Source organism: Misgurnus anguillicaudatus, chromosome 4 (genome assembly GCF_027580225.2).
Source record: "Misgurnus anguillicaudatus chromosome 4, ASM2758022v2, whole genome shotgun sequence".
Classification (NCBI taxonomy): domain Eukaryota; kingdom Metazoa; phylum Chordata; class Actinopteri; order Cypriniformes; family Cobitidae; genus Misgurnus; species Misgurnus anguillicaudatus.
The window spans coordinates 36,668,999-36,695,936 of NC_073340.2; the positions used below are offsets into that span (position 1 = coordinate 36,668,999).

The 26,938-nt window shown below is 35.7% G+C and overlaps 1 protein-coding gene and 1 long non-coding RNA gene across 4 annotated transcripts in view; one reads left to right on the forward strand and one right to left on the reverse strand.

The window, feature by feature from the left end:
• LOC129421070 (uncharacterized) overlaps nucleotides 1–26,938 on the forward strand; it is a 249,707-nt gene that overhangs the window by 4,703 nt on the left and 218,066 nt on the right. The window contains exons 1-6 of one of the 3 annotated variants that reach the window (XR_012369360.1): nucleotides 10,866–10,996; nucleotides 13,089–13,197; nucleotides 15,660–15,872; nucleotides 15,967–16,052; nucleotides 17,942–18,221; nucleotides 18,658–18,756. This is a non-coding gene — a long non-coding RNA (uncharacterized lncRNA). Of the gene's footprint in view, nucleotides 1–10,865; nucleotides 10,997–13,088; nucleotides 13,198–15,659; nucleotides 15,873–15,966; nucleotides 16,053–17,941; nucleotides 18,222–18,657; nucleotides 18,757–26,938 lie in introns of those variants that run through there. The other 2 variants (XR_012369362.1, XR_012369361.1) reach the window with 2 other exon arrangements.
• On the reverse strand, nucleotides 7,822–10,699 carry LOC129421067 (zinc finger protein 503). The gene is made up of 2 exons (XM_055176363.2): nucleotides 10,313–10,699; nucleotides 7,822–9,307 (listed from the first exon to the last, which is right to left on the reverse strand). Exons 1-2 carry the CDS (start codon nucleotides 10,538–10,540, stop codon nucleotides 7,946–7,948), a joined length of 1,590 nt encoding a protein of 529 aa, XP_055032338.1. The 5' UTR covers nucleotides 10,541–10,699; the 3' UTR covers nucleotides 7,822–7,945.

Consider the following 26,938-nt stretch of genomic DNA (forward strand, 5'->3'; position numbering starts at 1 on the left):
AATACTTTCACTTCAAATCTGCTTAATACTGGTCTCGGGTCATTCAGAAATACAGCTTTGTTGGCAGAAGTCCTCCTAAATGCATGGAAGATACAAGAGTTTTAATGGGGTTTACCGAATGGAGATGTACCGATTACTGGTTTAATGGGTAACTGCAAATAAAAATTCCCAGTTAGTAGTACCACATCATTTTATAATAACTGTGCCAGCTTCATGGCTTGCAAACCAATTTAAGCAATAATGAGAGACAAACACATTCATTCACGTCTGCTCCCATGTGTTTGTGACGACAGTGACTCACTGACTGAATTTAAATCCAAAATAGATTCGCATTTAGGGAAATCTTGATGTACGGACACATGTTTACTTAATATTTCTTCAGACAGATTCATCTTTTCTCTTCATTTTCTATTAAATGATGTGATCTGATGAGTTTAAAGCTCTGTTTGTTTCTTCAGTGATTGCTGTGAGCTCAGGTGTGGTGCAGCTTTACTCCTCAGGGTTTCCCGCAGCACTTTGCAGTTCGGGCGGCCCGCCTAAGCTGGGAAACCCTACCGCCTTAACTAGGTCGTCCAAAAAAAGTCTGTATGTTTTGGGTTTATTTAAGCCTGTTATTGTATTAGTCTATAGTTCTTGCAAATTTAAACCTGCCAGCTAGGTTTCACGTGCCTGTTGATTAGATATAATTGTTGAGCGCTCTTGCTCCCTTTATTTATGTGCATTATTTACATGCTACAGTAGTTACACTCCTTTAAGATAATGTAATTAATAGTGGGAAATAATCTGTTTTACAATCTTCATGCTATCTATCATCGTTCGCCATCAACATCTGCTTCAGTTTGTGTTTATTAACCCTTTAGTTTCACTTCATCACGCAGCTATTCCCGTTACAGGTAAAAACATTTAATTCATTAATAATCTAGTATGGTAAACTCGGTAAACCCTGCACAACATTTCTCACAACATACGCAGACAGACTTACTGATTTGTCATGTGTTTATAGGATTAAGTAAGGAATAATTGACGACGGGCCATTGAATTATAAGAAAATAATGCACACCCAAGGTGGTAATGCATCACGACGTGAAACGGAGTGCCGTTAAACCGCGGGTGTGCATTATTTTCAAATAATTCAATGGCCCGTTGTCAATTATTCCCCTTATACCACGGTTACCAAAAATATTGCTCTGGTGCCTATTTTTAAGACTTTTGACAAGTTAGGTGTGCGGTTAACGAACAATAATGCATAGCCATGGAACATTTCTCAACCAATCAGAATACAGCATTCAACAAACCCGTGGTATAAATCTGATTTACTCACTTGTGTTTTATATAAACTAGATGAACATTGATCTCACGACCGCAAATGTGCCATGATTAAAATGAATGTTATTTATTTGATGTTTATGCGTGCACTTAAATGTAAAATCAATTTTTAATTTGGTTTGCATGAGCACTATTTCTAGAAACTGTTCACAAAACCATGATAATATTGATAACCGGTCACTATAACCATGATGTAAAATGTTCATACCATTCCATAATATTAGGATATTGGTCAAATTTTTAAACCTTTCACCTTTATTCAGAAAAGACAGTGAAGAATGACTATAGACTTTTAAAAGTGAAGAATAAGGCGCAGTAAAAGATAACGATGAAATGACTAAAAATACAATTATTTCATTGTCATTAAAGTGAAATCACTGAACCTAAATATAAAAGCCTTATGAACAAAAATCTCATTTACAAGAAAAAATATCAGACGCACTTAGAGGCTTTTAATCTGAGTTCTTAAAATATAGGGTCCAATTACAATTTACGTAGATAGTAATACTGTTTGTAGTACAGCCTGTATCTTGTGTGTGCTCATAAATGTGAAAGTATTTGAGCTTTGATATACGTCTGGTATTCAGAACAGAGTTCAGTTATAGCATTGCTGTGTTATACTCTAGTTATTTTTATGGTGCCATATTTTGGGTTTATGTGAAAAGCAGTGCAGAAGATTTACGTTGCTGTCATTGATGAGATGGAAGAGATCAGCTTGAATTCAGTGTCATTGATATCACCTTAAACATCAATGTTCATCAAGAGCAAACTGACAGATGAGCAATGATGATAGATACGCTTTTATACACAAATATAAATAACACAACATTAGTAGTAGGAAGTCTTTCCAAACAAAGTTTGGGGTAGAAAAGCTGTGATCTCATGTTGACCTTAAACTATAGAAATGAATGTGAATAGTCATAAGATGTACTGTAATCTATCACTTTAGTTTGAGAAATGTTTTGGAGTTCTCCACGGAGAGACAAACGCAACGTTTTGAGAGATCCAACATCAATCTGAGCTCAAGAGCGGACATCTGTTTCCCCAGACAGTTTCTCTGCATGTGAAATATTACAGAGGCCGACTGTTGTGCCGTCTTTACAAACAGCCTTGAGAAGCTCTGATGCCAGACCTGATTTAAGCTCCTCGGCGGGGAGGACTTGGACTGCAGATTTAACCCGAAGCACGAACAGAGTCTGCGCTGGCGAGAGCCGGGCCATTTAAATACTCTGTAAATGATGGTGTGTGTCTGTGGCCGAGGCCTGCATGTGTTTGCGGACGGCTTGTTGAGACTTCATTTATCTTACTTACTGAACATATGTTTGGAGGTAAGCGTTTCCATGTGTGCGTGTGTGTTAGGGACACACTGTGTGTTTGTAGTTGTGTTGTCTCTACACAGTTAAGCTCTCGGTCATTATTTACCTGTCAAGATCTCTCAGCCATCAGGGACTATTGTGTAGCTTTGTAGATTTTTAAGAATCACTTTTCTAACAGTTTGTCATTTTAAAAGTCTCTTCAAATGTTCATCATAATCAAAATTATTTTTACTCTTTCTGATAGTTGGGAAAATCCCCAAACTCATATATTAAATGCATTAACACTGTAAAAAATCAGCATTTTTGTCAAATCAAGTAAGAGTAACACAGCTTGTTTTTATGTCAAATCAAATGTTGAATTGATTTGCAAAACCAAGTTGTTTTAATGTCTTCTACTATTTTTTTTTTTTTTTTAATAAACTGTCAGGCATAATTGGTGCTATAAATATTGAATGGTGCTTCAGTTTTTGTTTTTACGATACTCATGCAATTGCAACTTTATCTAGTTTAATCTATTATCAATGCCCTGGATAGCAACAGCCATCACGGTCTAGGTTAACTATAGACCCGATAAAGTCTGGCTATTAGTGACCCACTTTTAGCCAAAATAAACTTGAATTTAGTGGGTTATGTGGTTTTATTTATATATTTATTTTAAGGCGTTTATTTTAAGGCCATGGTTAGACGTCTATTAAATGTTCACTGACTGCCCAAATTTTGTCTTCTCGGCCTACACTGCAAAAAATAGTAAGTAGAATTTACTTAAGTTTTTGTACTATTTTTTTTAAGTACATTTCACACATATGAAAACTAAGTTAAGTAAAATTACACTGTAAAAAATATGTGATATCTACTTAAATCATTTTTGGTAACAATATTATAATATTGTTTTTTAAAGGCTTTAGAAGAATCTTCCTGATTTAATCATGTAAAATTAATTTTTTTCTTTACATAGTTATTATTATATACACTGTAAACATTTTTATGTGCTTTAGTAAATTTAATGAAATAAAATGAGTAAATATATATAAAAAATATATATTATTTTGTTTTTTAATAATAAATGCTTTTTAACCACAATTTGAGTGAAACACACACACACACACACACACACACACACAAAAAACCTAGTAATTTTAGTAATTCTAAAGGAACACATTACTGAGTAAATTCAACTTAACTGTATCATGTACTTAAATTTGTTAAAAGGAAGTTAACTTAATAATTTTGTGTAGAAACTACTTAAATGATTTTAGGAGATATAACTAACTAGGTAGTGGACTTGTAGTTCCCAGAATGCTTTGCATGGGACAAAATTTGGAGAGTAAACGACTTAAGTGTTTAATGTTCATTTATCTTTTAGATTTAGAAGAGTTTCTGTCTCTTCTTGAAGTTTTGTTCAGAAGATTGGTGCTTGTGTTTAGACTATAGGTGACCGTACACAATAACTGTTACTGTGCTAATGTCAGTACTGAGACCAGTCTCTTCATACCGAGGCATAAGACCATGGGATCCTTTGATGTTTTGTTGAACTGTGAATTGTTGGGGTCCAATAACATCTTATTAAATTGAGAAAATTTTACGAGGTTTCCTGATATAGTCACGTAACTTTTTGATTCTTTTTTTGTGATATTGTCACGAATATCCAAATTTTTTCATGACCGTATAATGAATCTCTGTTTTCGTGTGATTATCACGTATTGGTTACTCAACTGTTTTTTTCCTATTTTTAAACCATTGTCGCTTCGGTTTAGGGTTAGATTTGGTGCTTGAATGTCACTTTATGTATTGGTTTATACTTTTTCCTGATTTTTTTTTTATATGTTGCCTGGTGTTAGAGTTGGGTTTGGGTAGGGATGTCATTTTATGTAAATCTAACCCTAAACCAAAGCAACAATGGTAAGACAATAGGACAAAACAGTTGAGTAACCAATCTGTGATAATCACACGAAAACAGGAATTCGTTATACGGTCAACAAAAAAATTCTTGATAATATCACAAAAAAAATCTAAAAGTTACGTGACTATATAACGAAATTTTGTGAGACTGGGCTAAGAAAGACATAAACATCTTGGATGACATGGGGGTGAGTAAATTATTAGAATTTTTATATAGGGGAGTAATCCTTAATCCCGTTAATTTAGAATTACTCTGATTACTATTATTTAACTAAAAAAAAGAATTCAATATTTTAAATATAGTTTACATATTTTATTTTGTTAAATCTACAAAGGCACATAATCATTTACAGTGTAGACATCTTGACTGTGTGTGCACGACTATTAGACATCTTTGTAATTGCATTTTTTTTTTGCAAATGCAAAATTGCTTGCTGGGCATCCACATCAGTCTTGCATCATTATGTATGTGCAGATAGTGAGTGAGTGTTAAATTATTTACAGTATAATTCATATTTCCCCACTTGTATCAGGAATGACAGTAATATACATCAGAAGGCCATTAAACACTGAAGTGAAGTCGTCTTATGATAGAGATCACAGTGTATAAACAGACAACCAGCACACAAATCCATCTCAGAGACACTTAACTCTATAAGCATGAGTTCAGCGTGACTGTGTATTAACTCTTATCTGTGTTTATAAAAGACACATGTACTGTATCACAGGCTTGATCTGTCGTTTGTGTGTTTTTAGACTATGCTGCATGGAGTAAGGTCCAATTTTTACTCTGTTTTTGGAGATATTTACTTCAGTCTTTAAATAAAGTTTGCACATTTAATTGTGCTTAACTTTAAAAGTTAAAGTTATAAACATTTCTTGTTTTGTTACATTTTGTATATATCTATAGATGTGGATCTAAATAAATAGTACTGTACAAGTAATTTTCTTTAAAGTACTGCCATAGTTTTCTGTGCTGTTTGGATCTGTTGAAGTGCCATTTGTCAAACTGAAAGAATGATGGTTCAGAAATGCAGAGCTTTTCATTCAGACACTTTGATTATCGCTTGAGGGTTTTGTGCGAGGTACAGATTTATGAACGTGTGGTCGGTTCGTGGTCGCGTCTTCATGTAAGATCAGCAAAAGACTGAAAGAGAGCAAGACCAACGGTCTGTCCGACACTGCCAAGCAACTTTGGTTGTTTTTCATTGCTTTGCTTTGGTTTGAAACTATAACCATGTTGTGTTTTAAATGAATATTGTTCAGCCCTGTCATGATGAATATTTTTAGGCCACTATACATTTTAAGTTTGCACACCACAAAACACGTACGAATGCAGGACTGTGAGCCAAAAAAATGCCAAAAATGTACAACACAAATAATGCTGTGTGGTTAAACAGATATATGTGCTACATTTAACCTTTGTGTTGGCTTTTTTGCTTTTTTAAATGACGGGGAAGGATTTTTTCTGGCTTGTTTTGGTTTGCAAAGTCATGATAGAAAATAATATCCTATTAATTTTGTCAATAATAGGCTATTATTTTAAGAAAGCTGCGAATACACCACCATATGCAAATCTTATAGCAAAAACTAATTTGTGGCACACTCCTATCTTAGTACTTCCTGTCACTGTTTAAGTTCAGAGATAAGAAGAATGCTATCTAGTGGTCGGGATGTAAACTCCAAACGAAACAATTGTCATAAAACTTGTATAATTTTTATTTAGAAATATTAATATTGCCTTTTTGCCAACGTATCACGGTACTCACACGTATTGATGTTTTCTTACACCCCTACTAAACATTAAAAGTTAAATATAAAAATCACTTGGAAATAACATTTACCAAACAGTTTAGAGAAGTTAACGGATTAATTTTACTGAAATACATTGTGTTTTTACTAACAACATTTTAATATGATATTTGGATGAGTTTGATCAAGAGAAAGCAGCAAATAAATGTCTAGCACACATGTGAAGTCCTTCAGTATTGTTTGAAGTCATCTCAGGATGAATCTCATGAAGTTTATATCAGATAAAGACAGAGTCAGTACAGCTGTGATCTATCACTAACGTGGCAATGATGATTTTTGGTAATCTCTTGGTCTGTAATATTTAGCATCTGTTAATCTTTCATCTGCATAATAAACTAAACAATTGTATTTGCATTAACTAGTAATACACTAACAACATTTAATTTTGAAATGAATTAGTAAATGTTGAAAACAACATAAAGGGAGATTAACAGATATTGTAGACGTTAACTAATGCATTTAGTGTTAACAAATTCAACCTTATTGCAAACAGTTAAAGTGATATTTGTAATTTTGTAACTGCATTTTGATTCACAGGCCCATTTATATTATTCTTCACTTTGTATCAAATCTACACAGGACATATGGAGATTTAAAATTTCATAAAAAAACTACAGGATGTTTATTAAAGAAGTTAAAAATAAACCAATATAACATGTATTTTTTTTATTAAAAACAACAGAATTTTGTTCATGAATATTTGTTAAAAATGTCATGACACTTATAGGTTCTGTTTTAGTACATAAACAATGTATTCAGCGTTATATAAATATTCATTAATGATCACTATTGTAATTTTATAGGTTTACATGAAATCTGATGTCAGTGTTGTATAATAAGATCCATCAATCATTTGTGACAGATTCAAACCATCAGGCCTACACATTTGTCACGTTGAATGAATGCACTCGAATTGGACAGCATATTGAAAAAGCACGTACCCTTATAGTTTAAAGAAGGAATTGGTGATTTTTAGACCTATTTGAAACCTTTTCATATTCTTGAATCATTAAATTTATATAAAACAAAACATTCTTTATATGTAGAGAGTAAGTGTTTTAAATTTAAATCTCTAATACTTTGCTTTGCATTAATGTTACTTATTGTATCCATATTGTTTCTTCATTAAACAGCCTGTGGGCTTATATTTACCTTGAGTATTTTGTTAAATGTTGTTTATTGCAAGGGTAACAGATGTTGTGAGTGACATTATAAATTAAGACAATTTTAATATTTTTTATAAACCATCATACAAGACTAGACTGCGGTTTTATTTTTGTTTTCCCTGAGTTGGACAGCATAACATTTTAAAACATAATTCAAGTAAACTTCAAATTTAGAAAACAAATTTTGGTTATAAGGCGCAGTGCTTCTTGTGTCACGTTTCCTATAAAAACTGATAATAACCACAATGATCATTTCTTCTGTTGTGCACTATAAGAGTTTAAATAAAGCCATGTGAGTCGTGTTGAAATATGTTTGTTTATTTCTGTTGCTTTAAAGCTAACTTTAATAAATAATGGCCCATTAATAAACCCTGAGGTCAACACACGCGCACGCACACACACAAAACCATTTGATACACTTATTTCTCACTGATATCCGAGTCCTGGGGCTGTGGTCAGTCTCTGTCCGTACAGCGCATATGGAGAGTAAAACTGACCCGCAGCTGCGTGCACCGGCGCACCGGGCGTCGGCAGGGGACTTTTGGAATACGGGTGATAGCGCGCGCCGAGTCCGAGCGCGTGATGCGGGCTCCTGAGGGTGAGCGGGGCACCGGGCGGTCCGGTTGGATGTACGGGCATATGACACGCCATCGCTGCAGCACTCGTTAAAGAGTTCGGATATCCTGACATGAGCTTATCCGCGCCCGTAAACGCGGTGTGCGTCCGCAAATGCGCCAGAAGTTCCTCTGACGACGAGAAGCGCTTGTCGCAGGGCCCATTAGCGGATACCCAGTTACAAACATGGGACTGCGATTCGTTTGGGAGCATGAAGCCGTATGGGTACAAAGGGTGTCCGGTAAATGAAGGCGTAGAGGCCGACAGAGGGTGCAGGGGGTGGGTTGAGTACATGAGGGGATATCCAGACTTTAGGGCCGTGGCTGCAGCGGTGTCGTGCGTGCTGTTAGATGATAAATGGCTGGCGCAGTGGTAGCTCAGGCAGAACGGGTCTCTACACAGGCTACTGGACATGATGGATGGCGGAGAGGCTCCGGCGAGGGGACTGGACCCCGCCTTACTGCTGAGAGAGCCAGCGGCTCCGGACAGCTGAGCATTAATCAACTGACTGCTGCTGGCCTTACTCGGGTCTAGAGTCACCCCATGGGGCAAAAAGTGCTGAGGGTAGCTGGCATAGTGCCCCGTTAGGGCTCCAGGGTAGTGTAGTCCGGCAGGGGAGATGGGGAATACGGGATGACCGGGTCTATAGGGCGAAACCGGTGCCACAAGCCCTGATCCGAGAGCAGATGATGCTGAGGACGCGGGAACTGTGTCAGATGGGGAGCCTTTTAAAGTGTCATGCGGTTTGCTTATCTCGATAGTACTCTCAGAGCTGGTTTTGCTGGGGTTCGTGGTCCCAGAATTATCCGGTGTTGAGCTTTTATTTCTATCGTTTTCCCGTTTGGCCATTTTATCTCCGGATTCCAGGCGCCCGGGCTGCGGGGACGCAGAACTGCAGGAACTTGGACTGACTGTCCGTGGCGTGTTGGGCCGGCAGGTGGCACTAGGTACGCGGAATCCTGACTTGTCTCCACTCGACTCTTTTCTCTCCGAAGATTTGGAATATGGCTTGAAACTAGATTTGTCCTCGACCCCGATGTCACTGATCTTTAGTGGGCTGGATTTGGAGTCCTTGTCCGAGGTGATCGTTGAGAGTTTGGCAGAGGAATCAGACTTTCCAATCTGAGAACAGGTTTGCGCGAGCAGGGCGAGCGGACTCTTCTTGGCATCCAGCTGTTAAAACGAGAGGTTTTTTTTAGATTTGTGAAGACATTCACGCGCAAAAAATAACAGTAGAAAGATAGAAACTCTATCTACATTAAACTTGCGTTTATTAAAAACGCATTTGTGGGACCTGTCTGTTGCGCATAGATATTTCCGTGCTGAAATATGTTTTATTTTTATTGATGCTTTATTTCTATTTTTATTAATAGTTTATTTATGCAATGTAGAGTTTCAGCTTGCCAAAAAAGCTTCTTTTGATCTTAAATCCAAAACACTGCAGAGACATTAAATCAAACGTCAATTTTTATTGCCTGTAGCTACATACTCCTATAGTACATCTGGCAACTATCATTTTCCTTTATTTTCAAACCTAAAAATACAACAAAATGTAGTCTATAGCTGTAGTTTAAAGAGCGTTTTTTTTAAGAAATCAATGAGTTTCCAGCACAGAAACAAGTTTGAGTGTCATGCATATTACTTCCACAATTGGATTTCTATTTTTTTTTAAATATCTATAGTTGATAGAGCAGATGTTTCGGTTTACAGATTAACTTTGTACAAGTTTAACAGTAAATTAAAACATGTTAATGTCGACACATGGCAACTTGGTAGGACAATGGAATTCCTCACAAGGAATTTTTATAGATAGCCTAAAACTGCATCAATATAATGGATAGGCTATTTGTCTGTAAATGTTTACAGTTAGGTTTGATTTTATTATTTGAATTGAGTGTTTTTCTAATTTATTTTTTCTATTTTATGTAAAAGCCTTATGAATATAAAACATTCCTTCAACATAATATAATGCGTCCCAGAGTTAAACTGTAACCTTTCACAAATAAGTATTCTTCACCTTATGAATATAAAACATTCCTTCAACATAATATAATGCGTCCCAGAGTTAAACTGTAACCTTTCACAAATAAGTATTCTTCACGAAATAAAAGCTGCACATTGCATTAAACGTGGAAAAAAGAGAGATGAGTAAATGAAGTAAGAGATAGTAAATTGTACCTCAATAGGGCTGACGGGAGTGGATGGTAATGGTTGGAGATAGTCCGGGTGCAGAATGTGTCCAGTGCGCGCAGTGAGCATTTTCAACACTTTAACGGGTAACCGGTTCGCCTGGCGCTTCGGGTCTGCGGGAGGCAGCTGGATCAGGTCTGGTTTATGTGTTCGGTTCTTCTCCCACACTAGATTAACCACACTAAATACAGCAGACTCCGTAGGCAATGTGATCATGTCCCACTTCTCTCTGCGTAATCTGGAAACACATTTGTGGAATGAAGAAGTGTTCCCCCAAACAAACAAATGTGTCCAAATAATGAAAGCAGAATAATCCTTAAATGTTCTGGTTAGGAGACGCGTGACAGGAGAGGACGGAGCGCATCTTCAAGTAACGCACAAACATTCAGCACAGCTCGTGTATCTCGCGTTCTTGAGATTAAAGCCTTCGCCGTCCTCCAATCATATCGCTCCGTGAGGTGATTGACAGTTTAAAAGGATGTGACGCAAGCAATGTAGGCGTTTGTTTTGCTTATATGAGGAGTTAAATGCAAAAGTACATAAAATATGTAGGCTTTTATCTTAATAAATAGACAATGTAAATGAATTTCACTTCTGCATCTATCAAGTGATATAATGCGCAGAAGACTGGAAACATACAAAACCAGGATCTACACGCCCAGATTTTAAAAAGTCAGTAAGTTTATAAAAAAAAGTAACCATAAATGTCATATCTGGACATTTAAAGGCATGCTATACTTTGCACTTCTAGTACAGATTTTATGCATGTTAGAAAAAAAGCACGTCTGCCTGTCTGTCTGTCTGTCTGTCTGTCTAATGATCTCCTGAGTGGCTCAGCCTCAAAATTGTCAGGCATGCGTCTCTCTCTGTATTAATTTTTTACTAATAGAGTGTTCATTTGTATTAATCATGGCGCTATCTTGAAGGCATCGCATATAATAACTTTAATCCGCGCGCGCTCTCTGGATAATTAAAGTGAAAACAGACGGGGGGAGCGCAGTGATGGATGAGAGGCAGATATGGTGATGGATGACCGGGGGTTGCTGTTCTCGGCGGCGGCTGTCAGCTCTCTGTACGGCCCGTGAGTTATTAGGGCCAGAAACTCCCCCTTTATTGTGCGGGTGATGGATGACGCCAGGCGCACGGGCGTTATTCCATAATGGGAACACATTTCAGACGGGCCATATTTCACCACAGCTAAGTAGAAAGTTTTGAACGCCTCCTCGATATTTCACATCCCTGTGGCACATTTGTGGATAACTCCACGCATGCAAATGCAAGTACACACTATACAACCTTTACTGGGTTTAAACAGAGCAGATAGCAGATATATTACAGCAAACGCTACAATTTCTCGGTTTTAATGTTTACAATTTAATTAAAAGTCTATAATAATGTGTTCAATGGTGTTACCCTTTAGACAAGCTATAGCCTATACTGTGACAACATGCCCCAATATAAGGTTAAAATGCACTGAATGAATATAACCCCTGATGCTTAGCCACAATTTAATGCTTTGATTAATGGCAACACTTTGAATTAATCATTTTATCTGGAAATTTAACTCAAAGCTTTGATGTTGCAACCAAAGCTGCCAGAGAACCGGAGACTTCTAACCTCGAGGTTAATCTCAATAAATGTAAACAGGATTTATTGCATTTAAAAAAAATAAAGTTAAGCATTTTCCCTGGAAATAATAAATTTTTACGATGTAAGATTTCAGGTTCAGCAGCACATAGAATGAGTTACAGATGCATTGTAATTAAAAGCATTGCATTTATTGGGAGGTGAGAAATGTTCATTCAGTACAGCAGCTCTGGATGATGTGTAGCTCATTATCATCTCATGATTAATCTACATCACAGAAACATTGAGCAGAACCTGCTGGTGCTGGTGTGCCACGGAGAGAGAAAACAGCATTAAAGACACTAGATCATTTGTGCTGCTGGTTTCACTGCACGCTGTGCGGTCAAGTAGTGTTGAAATAAATCAACATGTACTTTATGTGTGTATGCATAAACAGTGAAATAAAACACAACCCTGCTCAATGTTTCTCTGTGAGTTTAGGGCAGGATAGACAAACAAATACACATTTAACTGCTTTGAACTGCTAGTGTAATGCTCATTGTAAACACAGGCTTCTTTGCTTTACTTTGAAGGATCCACGGATGGGGAAAGCAACGTTTATTTAGCTATTTGGACATTTAAAGTTGTCTGGATGTCATTCCATTAGTGGTTCTCAAACTGGGGTCCGGGGCCCCCAGGGGGGCCACGAGATGGTGCCAGGGGGTCCCCAGTTTTATGACATTTTTATAAAATACATTAATTTATCATGAATTCTGTGAAATTAAACCTAAAAAAAAATAAGGCAGCACTACTTTGTAAAATTTAATATTTTGTTTAATTAAAATGTGAAGTTTTAGAACTGTTTTTGTCATAAATTTTCTTTGGGGGGGCCGCGAAGGAATGCACCGTACACAAAGGGGGCCGCACGATGAAAAAGTTTGAGAACCACTGCATTAGATAACAAAAAATAAATGACACTTGCTTTGATATTTCTTGTTCGGATTGAAAATGTTTTGCTTGTTTCACTAAAACTCATCTTGAAATCGGATGATTAAAAGTCATTGCGTAATTGATCAAAATGTGAAGTTACAAAGACATACAGTAAGTGTTTGTTTTTATTGTCGTAAGTTTAAACTAAAATGCTGTATTAGAACCAAACCAGACATGTTTAATAAATCATTCCTAATCCTTTCTTTAGCTGTCAGATTTCTCAAGGATGTCCCAAGGTTATTGGACCGAACCAAACACAGCTTATTCTTTTATTGCTCACATCAACAGACAACTGAGCTAAGGTCAGTCACGAAGCGGTGAGTAATCTGAATTCATCATGTTGATTTGGCTAAGTGAAGCTAAAGTTGAATTGATGTTTTTGCACTGGCAGATGTTTTTATTCAAAGGAACTTACAGTGGATTGTGGATTCGACATTTTTGTCAGTATGTGTAACCTGAATTAGTTGACTTTACTAGAAAATTGGGTGGAAACCGGTTACATTAAATCATTTTAGTTTTTACACTAAGGGTGAACCTAAACATCTTAAGTTTTATTAACAAAGAACCTTTAGTTGGTGTAGCAAACAAATTAAGTTTGCATTAGTAGTCTTTACTAAAAAGCATTAGTTCACATTGACATGATTTTTTAAGGATACACTGTAAAGAAATCTGTGGAAATTACAGTGTTACTTGCAGCTGGTTGCAGGTAACTTACCGTAGATTTAAATTTATGTTTTTTACTGGCAACATTTTGTTCAAAGTTAAATGAACACTAAACATTCACAAGTCTTTGTCTTTACAGAGTAAAACCCAAAAAACAGCATCAAGCAAAACATTCTGGGAAACCAAATCTGAAGCAAAAAACTGAAAAAGGTTGATGATGATTTCTGATTCCAAGCATGCTTTGCATGAGGCTGTTATTGTATAGTTTTATTCTGTAAAGATAAAGATTTGTTCATATTTAATATTTATTTAACTTGGAACAAACTCTTGCCAGTACATTTAAATTTACAGTAATTTACTGGCAACTAGCTGCAAGTAACACTGTAATTTCTAATTTTTTACAGTGTATGTTTTATAAAAGAACTGTTATGTACATTTAACTTAAATCAACTTAAAATTTAGTTTGCTGAACTTTTTTTACTTGAAATCATTTGTATTATCAATAGCTTTGTCTAACATCTCCATTAGTTAATTGAGTTCAAAGATTAAATTTTTTAATTCATTTATACTTTTGGTGTTATAAATGGTATTTTTACACAAAATTAATGAAGATTCATTTTGAACTTGATTCTCCACAGAAATACATACAAAAACTGCATTTCTGACATGCATTGTCAGTACTGGAGAAAATGCATTAAAACAGGGTTACTGATCACCTAAATGGTGACTATAATGCTATAATGCTGACTCTATGACATTTTATTAACAAATATCTAAAGTTCTTATCAGTTCTTATTCTGTGATGAAGCATAAATAATAAAATACTCAGGCCCAAATTATTATAGATTATTTTCACAACATATACGGATAATATTAAGTTATTTTATTTTTACTTAGAGGTGTAGTAGAGGATTTTCTCGAATTTTAGAAAAGAACCGCCTTTTCCACTTTATAAAAAAATGCAATTGCGCAACACTCCTGATTGACAACTAGGAGGACCAATCGTTTTGATGATCCACCCGGAAAAACAAAATCCTCCGCAATACCTTTAAATGTTTTAGTTTAATGAATGTTGTATGCTTAAAAGTTTAATGAAGTAAACTTCATTGTTTATGTAAAGACAATATCTGAACCCACAACCTTTTGCTCCCCCAGGTGAAAAATAATTCTATTAAAAATATACTTTTAAAAAGTGTACTATATTTTCTACATTTTGTACTATTTTCGTCAAATCCAAGTGTATTCAATTATGTATTAACTTCAATTATCTATTTGACTACACTTCAATTGTAAATGATATACTAAAATGGAACAACTATTTTTAAACTTTAAGTGCACTAAAATGCACTACTGAAAATCAAAATTCATTAGCAATTTAGCACCCTTACAGTATAATTGCATTGTATCGCCATTTTAATGGAAATACACTTAAAAAGGCAGCACAAATTATAGTTATGTTTAAGTACATTTTGTGCGTACACTAAAAGTACACTTTTAAAAAGTACATATTAAATACTCTTTAAATAAAGCACAACAAGTAGAAGCATACTTGTTTTATACTTCATGTACTTCAATCATATTTCTAATACACTAAGTATACTACTTTTTCACCTGGACTGCTAATGCAATGCTCCACTCATTGAGCTAGGAACACTTTAAAGTTGTTCAAATTGATGTGTGCAGTACTTATTGGGGCGGTTTCTCGGACACAGATTAGACTAGTCCTAGACTAAAATAAATGTAAAAGCTGATGCAAACTAAAAAGCAAACTAAAAAAAAAGGTGCACTGACATATTTAAAATACATCAGTGCCCTTTGTTTTGCCTGAAAATGCACAGAAGTAATGTTTTTAGTAAGGCATGTTTGTTAAAACTAGTTATACTTTCTAATTAAACTAAGGTCTAGTCCTGGCTTAAGCTAATCACTGTCCAGGAAACCACCCCATAGACTCAGTTGTATCTAAACTATTCAAAGGTAAATTTTTCCTGTTCTTATAATAATAGTCTGTGGCCGCAGACATTCATGTTGGTTTGAAGTGATGTAAGGGAGGAGTAAATGATGACTCTTTATTTTTGGGTGGATCTTGTGCCTTTAAACTTTGAACTCTTGTCTGTAGAGATGACAGAAGATGTTACCCACAAGATAAGCTGCTAAGTTGCCAACCTGCTTGGCAAAATCTGACATGGATACGATGTGCTTTTGATGCCACCATTCATCTCTATAGCAGGTGTGTCTCAGGTGGTGCTCACTTTACGATGCATTTAAAGAAGGCTTTCATGATAACGTCATATCAGGTTTATTTCTCGCACGGCATTAACTCGATCGGCCCGTAAGTAACGCCTCAAAGTCTCAGAAGTGAGAGAATTTGATTTCAGGATGAATGTTTAGTGATGACTTCTGTTTCATGATGTCTTATTAATTAGTTAAAGCTGTGGACCTCAGCGTGTCTTTGGGACGGGGAGAGGAATATAAAGTGAAGGATTACAGACGGACACTCATTTATCAGCAGGTGGGTCCAGAAACTGCCAGACTGCAGTTATGCTCTGGAATACATTTGACTATTCTGGCATTTTCCACCGCCACTGGAACGAATCGCAGCCGAACAGCCTGACGTCTGCCGCATCACTGTCTTAAAAACACTGCCGATGTGCTGAAGGGTCCATCACGTTTACTTATATTCTTATGAGGATCATTTGTCAGAGTTTCAGGTTTAATGAGGTTTACGAGGTTTACTGCTAGCTCATACAAGTAAAAGTCTGATGTTGAAGTTGAATATATTCTGTCCTTTTTTCATTTGTGTTTAACCACTTTCTATTTCATCTTATATGGTATAACGTCATATAAACTAGCCTGATATAAAACTAGACAGATTTTCATAAGGGTAAACATGTGATCTCTGTTTGTCCAAACAATGAAAGACGTGGACAGGTTTTGAAATATTCGTGGCAGTAATGATGCAGTTTTTTTACATTTCAGCATCATCTGTTTAATGTAAGCATCCCAGTGGCTGGGGTTTTCTTGCAAGAGCTGCCACACCCCTTATGAAAATTAACCATGTCTAGTAACCATAATTTTTGTGTGTGTATTGATTAGTATTAGCAAAACCGTGGTTTTACTATAGTAACTATGGTTTAACTGTGGTTTTTGAATACCGTGGTTTTACTATAGTAACCATGATTTAACTATGGTTTTCGAATACCGTGGTTTTACTATAGTAACCATGATTTAACTATGGTTTTCGAATACCGTGGTTTTACTATAGTAGCTATGGTTTAACTATGGTTTTCGAATACCGTAGTTTTACATAGTAACTATGATTTAACTATGGTTTTCGAATACCGTGGTTTTACTATAGTAACCATGATTTAACTATGGTTTTGAATAGCGTGGTTTTACTATAGTAACTATGATTTAACTATGGTTTTTGAATACTGTGGTTTTACTGTAGTAACTATGATTTAACTATGGTTTTGAATACCGTGGTTTTACTATAGTAACCATGATTTAACTATGGTTTTCGAATACCGTAATTTTACTATAGTAGCTATGGTTTAACTATGGTTTTCGAATACCGTAGTTTTACATAGTAACTATGATTTAACTATGGTTTTCGAATACCGTGGTTTTACTATAGTAACCATGATTTAACTATGGTTTTGAATAGCGTGGTTTTACTATAGTAACTATGATTTAACTATGGTTTTTGAATACTGTGGTTTTACTGTAGTAACTATGATTTAACTATGGTTTTGAATACCGTGGTTTTACTATAGTAACTATGATTTAACTATGGTTTTTAAATACCATGGTTTTACTATAGTAACTATGATTTAATTATGGGTTTTGCATATCATGGTTTTCAAAACCATGGTTATTTTATGGTAATTATGGTTTTACTACAGTAACCATGTTTTTTGTTCGAACTGAAGTTAATTTTCATAAGGGACGAATCCACATAACTCCTGCACGTGTGTGTCTGAAGGCTGTATTGGGTTAAGTGCATTAACACAGTGATGAGATTAATGTCATACGAGTGCCAAGCTCTTTGAATGAATAGTCTTACTGTGTCTCATGGGTTGGATTTGGGATTACCTGATGAGAAACATCAATCAGGATTATCAATGAAGAGACGGTGCTGATGCAGTCAGGTGTGGATGATGCTACAATTATCATCACTGTTTAACTCTTTGCAATTCAAAATATTAAATATTACAGTTTCTCTTTGCCTCTCCTGTTGTTTTTATTTGAACTGATGAGTCATGCAGATATGAACAATGTTAAAATCATACACTTTCGACATATAATTGTATCATGATGACAGTTTGGTATTGTATTTGCTGTCCTTCTTTAAAACGAGAAACAGCTTCAATACACTTTAAACATCATGTGTTTCTTTAGGTTCTCCTGCGTGCAGGCGCTGTATCAGTGCTGAAGTGTGTAGACTCTGGATAACGTCTGTAACAGCTCATCTGAATGAATGATGAAGTGTGAAACAACTCTGCTCCTCGACATGAGACAGGTGCTCCTTACGGCTGTCTGATATCTACACCAAATCAATCGCAGCCTCAATAGCAATGCATGCTGGGATTGGGCCATGAAGGTCCGATGCACATCCACAAGTTTTACATTTGGGCGGATGAGAGAGTCATTTATGAGTATGATGAACTATCTGTCTGAGGTATGTTGAATGAACTTTTTTATTTTGATCTGTATTTATACTTTTACATGTCAGATTATCAGTAATGCAATGCTTTAACAGGTTGAGTTAAAAACACAGATCGACTTTACAGAGAGAGAATAAATGCCTGATGTATACAGTGGGCTTTTATTTTGTATTGTCATTTCTAATTTAATGCATTAGTTTATAAAAAAGTTAATTATTATAAACATAATTTAAGAAAGTTTAAATAAAATGTTGGCAATTTTTTGTTCAGATTTATTAAGTGACAAAGACAATAATTGTTGTCTTTATTTGACTTTTGTTTTGATGACAAGAGAACCCTACATGATCTCTCATCTTTTGCATTCTTCCTTAATTCTTTCAAATTTAATTTTCTTAAAATAATGTTTTCATGGTTCTTATGAAGGATTCTGACCAAATGTTTGCGTTTAAGGATCTGGGCAGTAATCCTGGTGTCCATATGAGAATGACCTGAGATGCTGTATGGACTTCTGTGTCATGCCGTGGTGATAATGAGAGTCTCAGCGTCCTGGTGAGCTTTAATCTCAATCATTATTTACACTCTGTTACCCTAAATCTACACATGTTCATTGCCATTTCATGTCCAAAGTACCAAAATTGTGTTTTAAAGAAAAAATGAGTTTTAAAATAAATAAAGCCAATAATTCAATGGTTTTCCTCATATTTGAGGATGATAGGTTCCTGTTGGCATTCATATCATTTGGCAAGATTTTACTTGAATTTGCCCCGAATACTGTAGAGTTCAATCAGATGTGCAATATTTGACATTTACAACCACATATATGGGAAGCATTTTCATTAAAAAGTTACACTGCAAAAAATGATTTTCAAGAAAAAATGTTCTTAGTATTTTTGTCTTGTTTTCAGTAAAAATATCTAAAACTTCTTAAATAAAGATGCTTTTTCTTGATGAACAAAACGACCCAAGGAAATAAGTCTTGTTTTTAGACCAAAAATATCAAATTTAAATGATTTTGTGCATAAAACAAGCAAAAAAAAAAAAAAAAATCTGCCAATGGGGTAGCCTAAGCAAAAAATCTTGAAAATTTTTCTTAAACACTAAATTCAAGAAAAATTTGCTCACCCCATTGCCAGATTTTTTTCGTGTCCCAATTGACATACAATTGACAAAAATACAGTGCTATACAATGTGCTCACCCATCTAGTGTATGAATTTAGAGAAGTAGTATCGTCCCAAATGAATCACTTAATGGTTTTTTAAAAACCTGGTTTTCCAGACGAGGGCAAATGACGTCAAACACATAGTACATAACTCAATAAAAATCAATTTGTACAGTGTTTTTATTTGTTTTGTTCATCATGACTTCATGAAGCTTCAGAATGAGGAGGTGTAACTGTTTTTGCAGGTACACTTTGTTCTCATGAAATCTTATAGCCCCACCTCTCTTTCTTTACGTAAGCAAAGCCGCAACCATTGAGTGCGTCCAACGTTGCGCACTTCAAATTTTCGGCTGATTAAATGCATCATCCGAGTACTTCAAGTACACTTTCTATTTTGATATTGTCAGTGTGAACACACTACTTCACTGTTAGTGTATAAGTGTGCAATTTAGGACGCACCTATGGACTTTAAATTCAGAGTCAGAAGATTGATTTTCCATCTGGCTCTTCTGGTACAGTGCTTATAAATCTGACTGCCGTCGGTTCAGAGCCGCTCTGTAAATATTTTATAGTCTTTCACAGAGCCTCTTAGAATTGAAGTGCAATAATTTAGACTGTGTGACAACATAAAATAACAACAAATAAACACAAATCATGATACACTGTAAAAATGTGATATGAATATACCTGTACATACTTTTGTGGAGATATATCTCTATTCAAATATATTTTAGTCTAAAAGTTTACAGTCACTATTCTGGTCTGCTTAAATGTCTCAGATTACTTTTGTAAACTAACTTTGTTTAATAAGAATGCATAAGTTGACTGATTAATAAAAAGCAGTCAATAACATTGCAGCATACAAAAGCATCTCAGATATAATATATGTGTATGTACTGTGATTATAAAGATTTATTACATTGCAGGAGCTTTTACAGCACCATGTTGTAGAGTTTACTTTTTTTTAAAGTCTTTTGTTGACTTCATTGACAGACACATGAAAGGTTGAAACACTAAATATGAGAAGCTAAAGAGAGTGATTATGAAATAGCAGATTTGTCATGAGGATTGATGGGAACAGAAGATCAGTATGTGATTCAGGTCTGCTATTTAGGCTGACACAGCTGCAGTTTTACGTCGAGCGCTCAGGCGTCAGGTGTAAATCAAACAGGACATCAGTATAATAAGAGTCTAAAAGTGAGCTTGTACCTTTAAACACAAATCCAATGACTCAAAACCACTAGATCTCAGATTGCCTCTAAAGAATAAACTTTAATAAAGGGGGCATTATATAAGACTTTTATTAAGATGTTAAATAGATCTTTGGTGTCCCCAGAGTATATGTATGTGAAGTTTTAGCTCAAAATATCACATAGATAATTTATTATAACATGTTAAAATTGCCACTTTGTAGGTGTGAGCAAAAATGTGCCGTTTATGGGTGTGTTCTTTAAAATGCAAATGAGCTGATGAAATGCAAACACTGATCACCATAATGGTGGTTTGTTGAAATTAGGGATGTAATGATTAAATCGCAGCTTGTCCGTGTACTACGGCATTTTGTCAGTAGGAAGTCCGTTATCAATCTAAAATCATTATGAGTTGGAGTCGTTTATAATGTGCATTTAAAGGGGTCATAGCGTGAAAATTATACTTTTTTATAATTGGGTCTCCAGTGCTTCTATAAACCTAGAAAATGTGATAAAGATCAACCCAGTAACTTAATTTGTGGAATGCGGCTTTCACATGGGACGTGGTGCGCGCTGCGCTATGAAACCCATTCATTTCAATGGCTTGCGACGCGTAAGGGTGGTTTGTTGTTGCGTCGAGCAAAGCGTGGGCGTGCGCTCACGCCGTGGTCAAAGTTCAAAATAGTTTAACTTTTGCGCTGCGCTCTGTGACGATTACCCGCGCGGCCAATAGAAACAAGGCGTCAAAACAAAATGGACGAAGAGCTTATACTCGGGTCTGGCCAGCAGAGCACAAGCGGCGAGCGCAGCGCACACCGCTTCCTATGTGAAAGCCGCATAAGCCATTTTCTGCAAGCATGTAAAAAATTAGGTAGTTCAGATTTCGCCTGTTTTGTGAGGTAGGTAGCAAGGCGAATTACAATTATACCGCCCCCTTTATCTGCACTATCCAATCACAGCACTGCCATTTAGTTCAGAGAGAAAGAGGAAGAAAAGACGGACTTGAAAGCCCCATTGAGTTTCAATTACAACAAACCACCATCATTGTGATCAGTGTTTGCATTACATCCGCTCATTTGCATTTTAAATGATACACCCAAAAACGGCACACTTTTGCTCAGGCCTACAAATTTGCAATTTTAACATGCTAAAATAAATTAACTATATGTTATTTTGAGCTAAAACTTCACATACACACTCTGGGGACAGCAAAGATTTATTTTACATCTTAAAAATATCTCATAATATGACCCCTTTAACAAAGCAACAAAAATCATTCAAAATATTCTTTATTATCATGAAAATACCTGAAACAATTTGAAGATCAGCGATATAAATATTCCTGTAGACATTTTCTGGAATAGCGTTTGTAATGCTACTTCTTCTGTGGCACAAAGGGAGTTTCTGCATAAGAGCGCCCCATGGCGTTCGGATGTGCCGGGATTTCACCGTAATTCATTAATTGAGAAAACGCACATTTGCACAATTAATCGTTATAGCCCTAGTTGAAATTGAAACTCAATTGTGCTGTCAATTATTTTCTCTCTCTCTCTCTGCACTAAATGGCAGTTTCGTGGTTGGATAGTGCAGATTAAGGGGCGGTATTATTATAAAAAGATCCCCTTATGACATCACAAGGGGAGACAAATTTCAATTAGCTATTTTTTCACATGCTTCACAACAGGATTTCTGATCATAAACGTTATTTCTGATTTGCGATTGGAGAGCCTCCGACGTGCTTCCGAGCAGATTCAGACACTCTTAACACACCACGCACCACAGAAAAATCTAATAAGATATTTGGTTCAACCACAAAGACAATTCAGCCTGATTATCTTTTGGTGTGGGTTATCTTAAGTGAACTTTTAAACACAAATCCAATGACTGTGTCAACATTATTAACTAATTTACGCTCATCTGACATATTTCTAAATGAATTGAGATATAAACAAAAACAAAATCACTTCATGACTTTATTTTATCTTTATGGGATAAACTGGTTTTAATTTTAGGGTTGTTTTTGGTTTTTATGTTTGGACATTAAAGAGACTGTTTTAACTTCCCACAATAACACCCAAACAAACACACACACAAACAAACATACGCGCGCGCCACACGCACGCACACACACACACACACACACACACACACACACACACACACACACGCAGGTTGCAGTGTGAAAAAGTAAATAACTTTTAAGATCTTGTGTTTAGTGTGCCATGAGAATTTAAAATCGTGACATTTGTGGTGTGACCGTTTGTCAAAGTACATCAGCTAAAGCTCACAACTGACCTCACAATGACCCCGTGTGTGTGTGTGTGTGTGTGTGTGTGTGTGTGTGTGTGTGTGTGTGTGGTGTCAGTCTGAACAGGTGAGTGTTACACATGTGTCAGTCATCTGTAGTAATGGCTCTTAATCTGAGTTCAAGAGCTTTGATCAGATTGACAGGTTAGATTCTGTCAGCCAGTTTAAACAAATCCTTCAGTCGCCCTACAACCCATCTCTACTCCAGCTGACGCTCTGAACCGGGTGTGAACTCTTAGAGGAATGTTACAGGTTTAATAAGATCGGCGGTGTAGTGTTTTAAAAGTCTAACCACACTTTATAGATTTCACATCTTATTGATAATCACTTGCCAATCTTTTCTGTGCAGTTAAATCATAATAAAAACAGATTTGATTTAAGTTTGATATATTATTGACTAAGTTGCTTGGAGTGAGATTAAATGTTTGCTCGTGATCATGTAATAGTAGTAGCTTGTGATTCATATACAGGAAATATTGGAGCAGATGAATGTAAATCACATGAGCTGTAAAATCCCTCCAGCTCTTACTGGCCAATAAAAGCTGCTGACAGGAACATTAAAGACAGAACAAAGACTCGCTGTATGATATCAGATGATGATAAAGTCAACACACACACACACACACACACACACACACACACAAGCGCTTGCTGTACAGTTAAAGGAATATTCCATTTTCTTAAAAAAAATACAGATAATTTACTCACCACTATGTCATCCAAAATGTTGATGTCTTACTTTGTTCAGTCGAGAAGAAATTATGTTTTTTGAGGAAAACATTGCAGGATTTTTCTTATTTTAATGGACTTTAATAGACACCAACATTTAACACTTAACTCAACACTTAACAGTTTTTTTCAACGGAGTTTCAAAGGACTATAAACAATCCCAAACGAGGCATAAGGGTCTTATCTAGCGAAATGATTGTCATTTTTGACAAGAAAAATAAAAAATATGCACTTTTAAACTACAACTTCTCGTCTAGATCCGGTTGTGATACGTCAGCATGACCCGACGCAATACGTCATGACGTCAAGAGGTCACAGAGGACGAACGCGAAACTCCGCCCCAGTGTTTACAAGTGTGTTGAAAGAGGAACGTACCGACGTTGTTATATGTCAACTGATACTAATTAATGTCTTTGTGTCAGTTTATTGTTTACAATGGTCCGCAAATGTGCGTTTCATATATGTAACACGTGACCTCCCTACGTCACTACACATTTACGTTAGGTCGCGCTGGACCGGACCTAGACGAAAGTTGTGGTTTAAAAGTACATATTTTTTATTTTTCTTGTCAAAAATGAAAATTGTTTTGCTAGATAAGACCCTTATGCCTCGTTTAGGATTGTTTATAGTCCTTTGAAACTCTGTTGAAAAAAAACTGTTAAGTGTTGAGTTGAGTATTAAATGTTGGGCTCTATTTAAGTCCATTAAAATGAGAAAAATCCTGCAATGTTTTCCTCAAAAAACATAATTTCTTCTCGACTGAACAAAGAAAGACATCAACATTTTTGATGACATGGTGGTGAGTAAATTATCTGGATTTTTCTTTTAAGAAAGTTGAATATTCCTTTAATAGATAAAATAAAATAACAAGAATGCAAACGCTGTCAGTATGGGAAATTTGTGCATGTACCCTTTATTTTATCTATTAACTGTACAGCAGAGGAGGCACTACTTGAGTATTTTAAGTTAATTTTAAAAGTGTTTGTCTTGGGGAAAAAATTTACTTTACAAAAAAATGTTCACTACATTCTAAAGCATAGAATCATATGGTGTATTCCTTTTATATTGCATATTAAAATTGATTTAATACCTAATTACATAAAAATTGTGTACTTTTCTTGAGTAAAAGTATAAAAGTATTTTTTACTTATAGGTGCAGTGTGTAAATTTTAGCGACATCTAGTGGTGAGTTTGAGCATTGCAACTTACGGCTCAGTCCACTGCTCATCCTTCGATTTTGAAACGCATAGAGAATCTACGGTAGCCGCCACCGGACAAACATGTCATCGTCTGAGACAACTTAGTAAAAAAGTTTGTCCGTTAAGAGCTTCTGTAGAAACATGGCAGCACAAAATGGCGACTTCAATGTAAAGGGACCCTCAGTGTATGTAGATAAAAACATTTCAATTTAAGGTAATAAAAATATCACGGTTCATTATGAAAGGTCTTTATACACCCCTGATCATATAGTTTTGTATAATATTTTGCATTTATGTCAAGAGATTAGTGCTGGGCAAAGATTAATCGCGATTAATCGCATACAAAATAAAAGTGATTTTTGGCATAATATATGAGTATGTGCTATGTGTAATTATTATGTATAAATAAATACACACACATTCATGTATGTATTTAAGAAACATTTACATGTTTATATATATTTATTTATGTATTCTATATTAAAAATACATTTAAAAAATGATATTAAAGTAAAACAATTTTAAAAAGGAATATATGAATGTGTGTGTAGTTAAATATACACAATAATTAGACACAGTACACGCACATATATTATGCAAAAAAAAAATCACTTTTATTTTGTATGCGATAAATCGCGATTAATCTTTGCCCAGCACTACAAGAGATCCTTCTAAAAATTACATATTGCACCTCTAAGTAAAAGTAGATGTTTAATGTACTTAAATATTACATATAAACCAACAACTTTAAATTATGAAATGTAGTGGAGTAAAATTATGATAATATGGATGTTTTCCAAAGAAAAACACTGATGAAATACGAATACAGTTTACTTTTATGTAGAAAGTAAAAATACTTAAGTAGTGTCCGCCTCTGCCCTTCATGAAGAAAGAAATCCCAGAATGCATTGCAATGAGCTCATTGAAAGGATTCAGGGATATAAAGTCAGCTAATGTTATTTGTCAAAATATTGTTGATAGTTATATTTATTCTTTATGATGGCAAACCAAATTGGTCACTTGTAAGCTTGTATTTAAGTTAGTGTCCTCCCTTAGAAAGCAGCTGCTTAGACAACAGACTGGGATTGGGAACATAGTCTGTGTTTATGTGCTAAGCTGCATGTAAACAGATTTTGCTAATGTTAAATAAGTGTTGCTGTGTGCGTTGTATGATCTATAAGTGCATGAATTAATACACTGTATGTGCATTTCATTGATGATTCATATAGACGTTCAGATGAGGGGGTGAGAGGTTTCAGCTGATGTCTGTCAGGATCTGATGTATTAATCACAGTCTTTAGCAGCAGTCGTGTATGTGTGACAGCTGCATCAGTGGAGTAATGGCTTGTCTTTGTGTTTCAAGTGCACCTGTCCACATTATGACAGCTCTCAAAACCATTAAAAACTTCTCACTGGGCTCTAGCACCAGTACACACACACACAAGACACACACAGCAGATTTCATTAAACACTACAGTTTGATTGTAAGATTGTGATCTCTATACGATGAGCTGCTCTGTCAGTATTGTGACAATCCTGCTGTTGTTATCGTCGTATTGTTAAAGGCATTGCAACTCTGTGTAAATGAGTTTGAAGACAGCCGTTTGTGTGTGTGTGTGTGTGTGTTTGAAGCTAAGTGTCTGCGTGAGAAACATGTGTAACGTGACCTGTGAACGTAATGAAACACGGCTCATAAATCCAGCAGGTTTTCGAGACTCTCACGTCAAGACATGTCACATCTTCAGTCATAATTCACAGCCGCTCATCCTTCAGTCCCAGCTGAATGTTGACCTCTGGTTTACTTCTGTCTGCAGTGAAGTTTTACTCCTCGAGACTTTCATAATACTTCTCACAAACAACTCTGAAATAAAGCAGAAATGTAGTCAAACCTTCAAAGCAACACCATGTTATATTAGCTATTTTATTATTATTCTTTTTATTAGGATTAAAGGCGGAGTCCATGATGTTTGAAATCACCTAAACAAACACGCCCCTACCCCAATAGAATCTGGACCTTCTGTTGATAGACCCGCCCCACACATACGCAAACCGGCATTTGATTTGATTTGATTGGCTATAAGTGTGTTTTGGTAGTCGGCCCGTCTCCTTTTCCAACGCGTTTTTCAAACATCGTGGACTCCGCCTT

What these genes read in the sequence shown, in the direction of transcription:
- LOC129421067 (XM_055176363.2), bottom strand. Translation starts at nt 10,540, where the DNA reads ATGATCACATTGCCTACGGAGTCTGCTGTATTTAGTGTGGTTAATCTA. An exon ending in CTCCCGTCAGCCCTATTGAG is followed by an intron (nt 9,308 to 10,312) that starts GTACAATTTACT and finishes TCGTTTTAACAG; the next exon opens with CTGGATGCCAAGAAGAGTCC.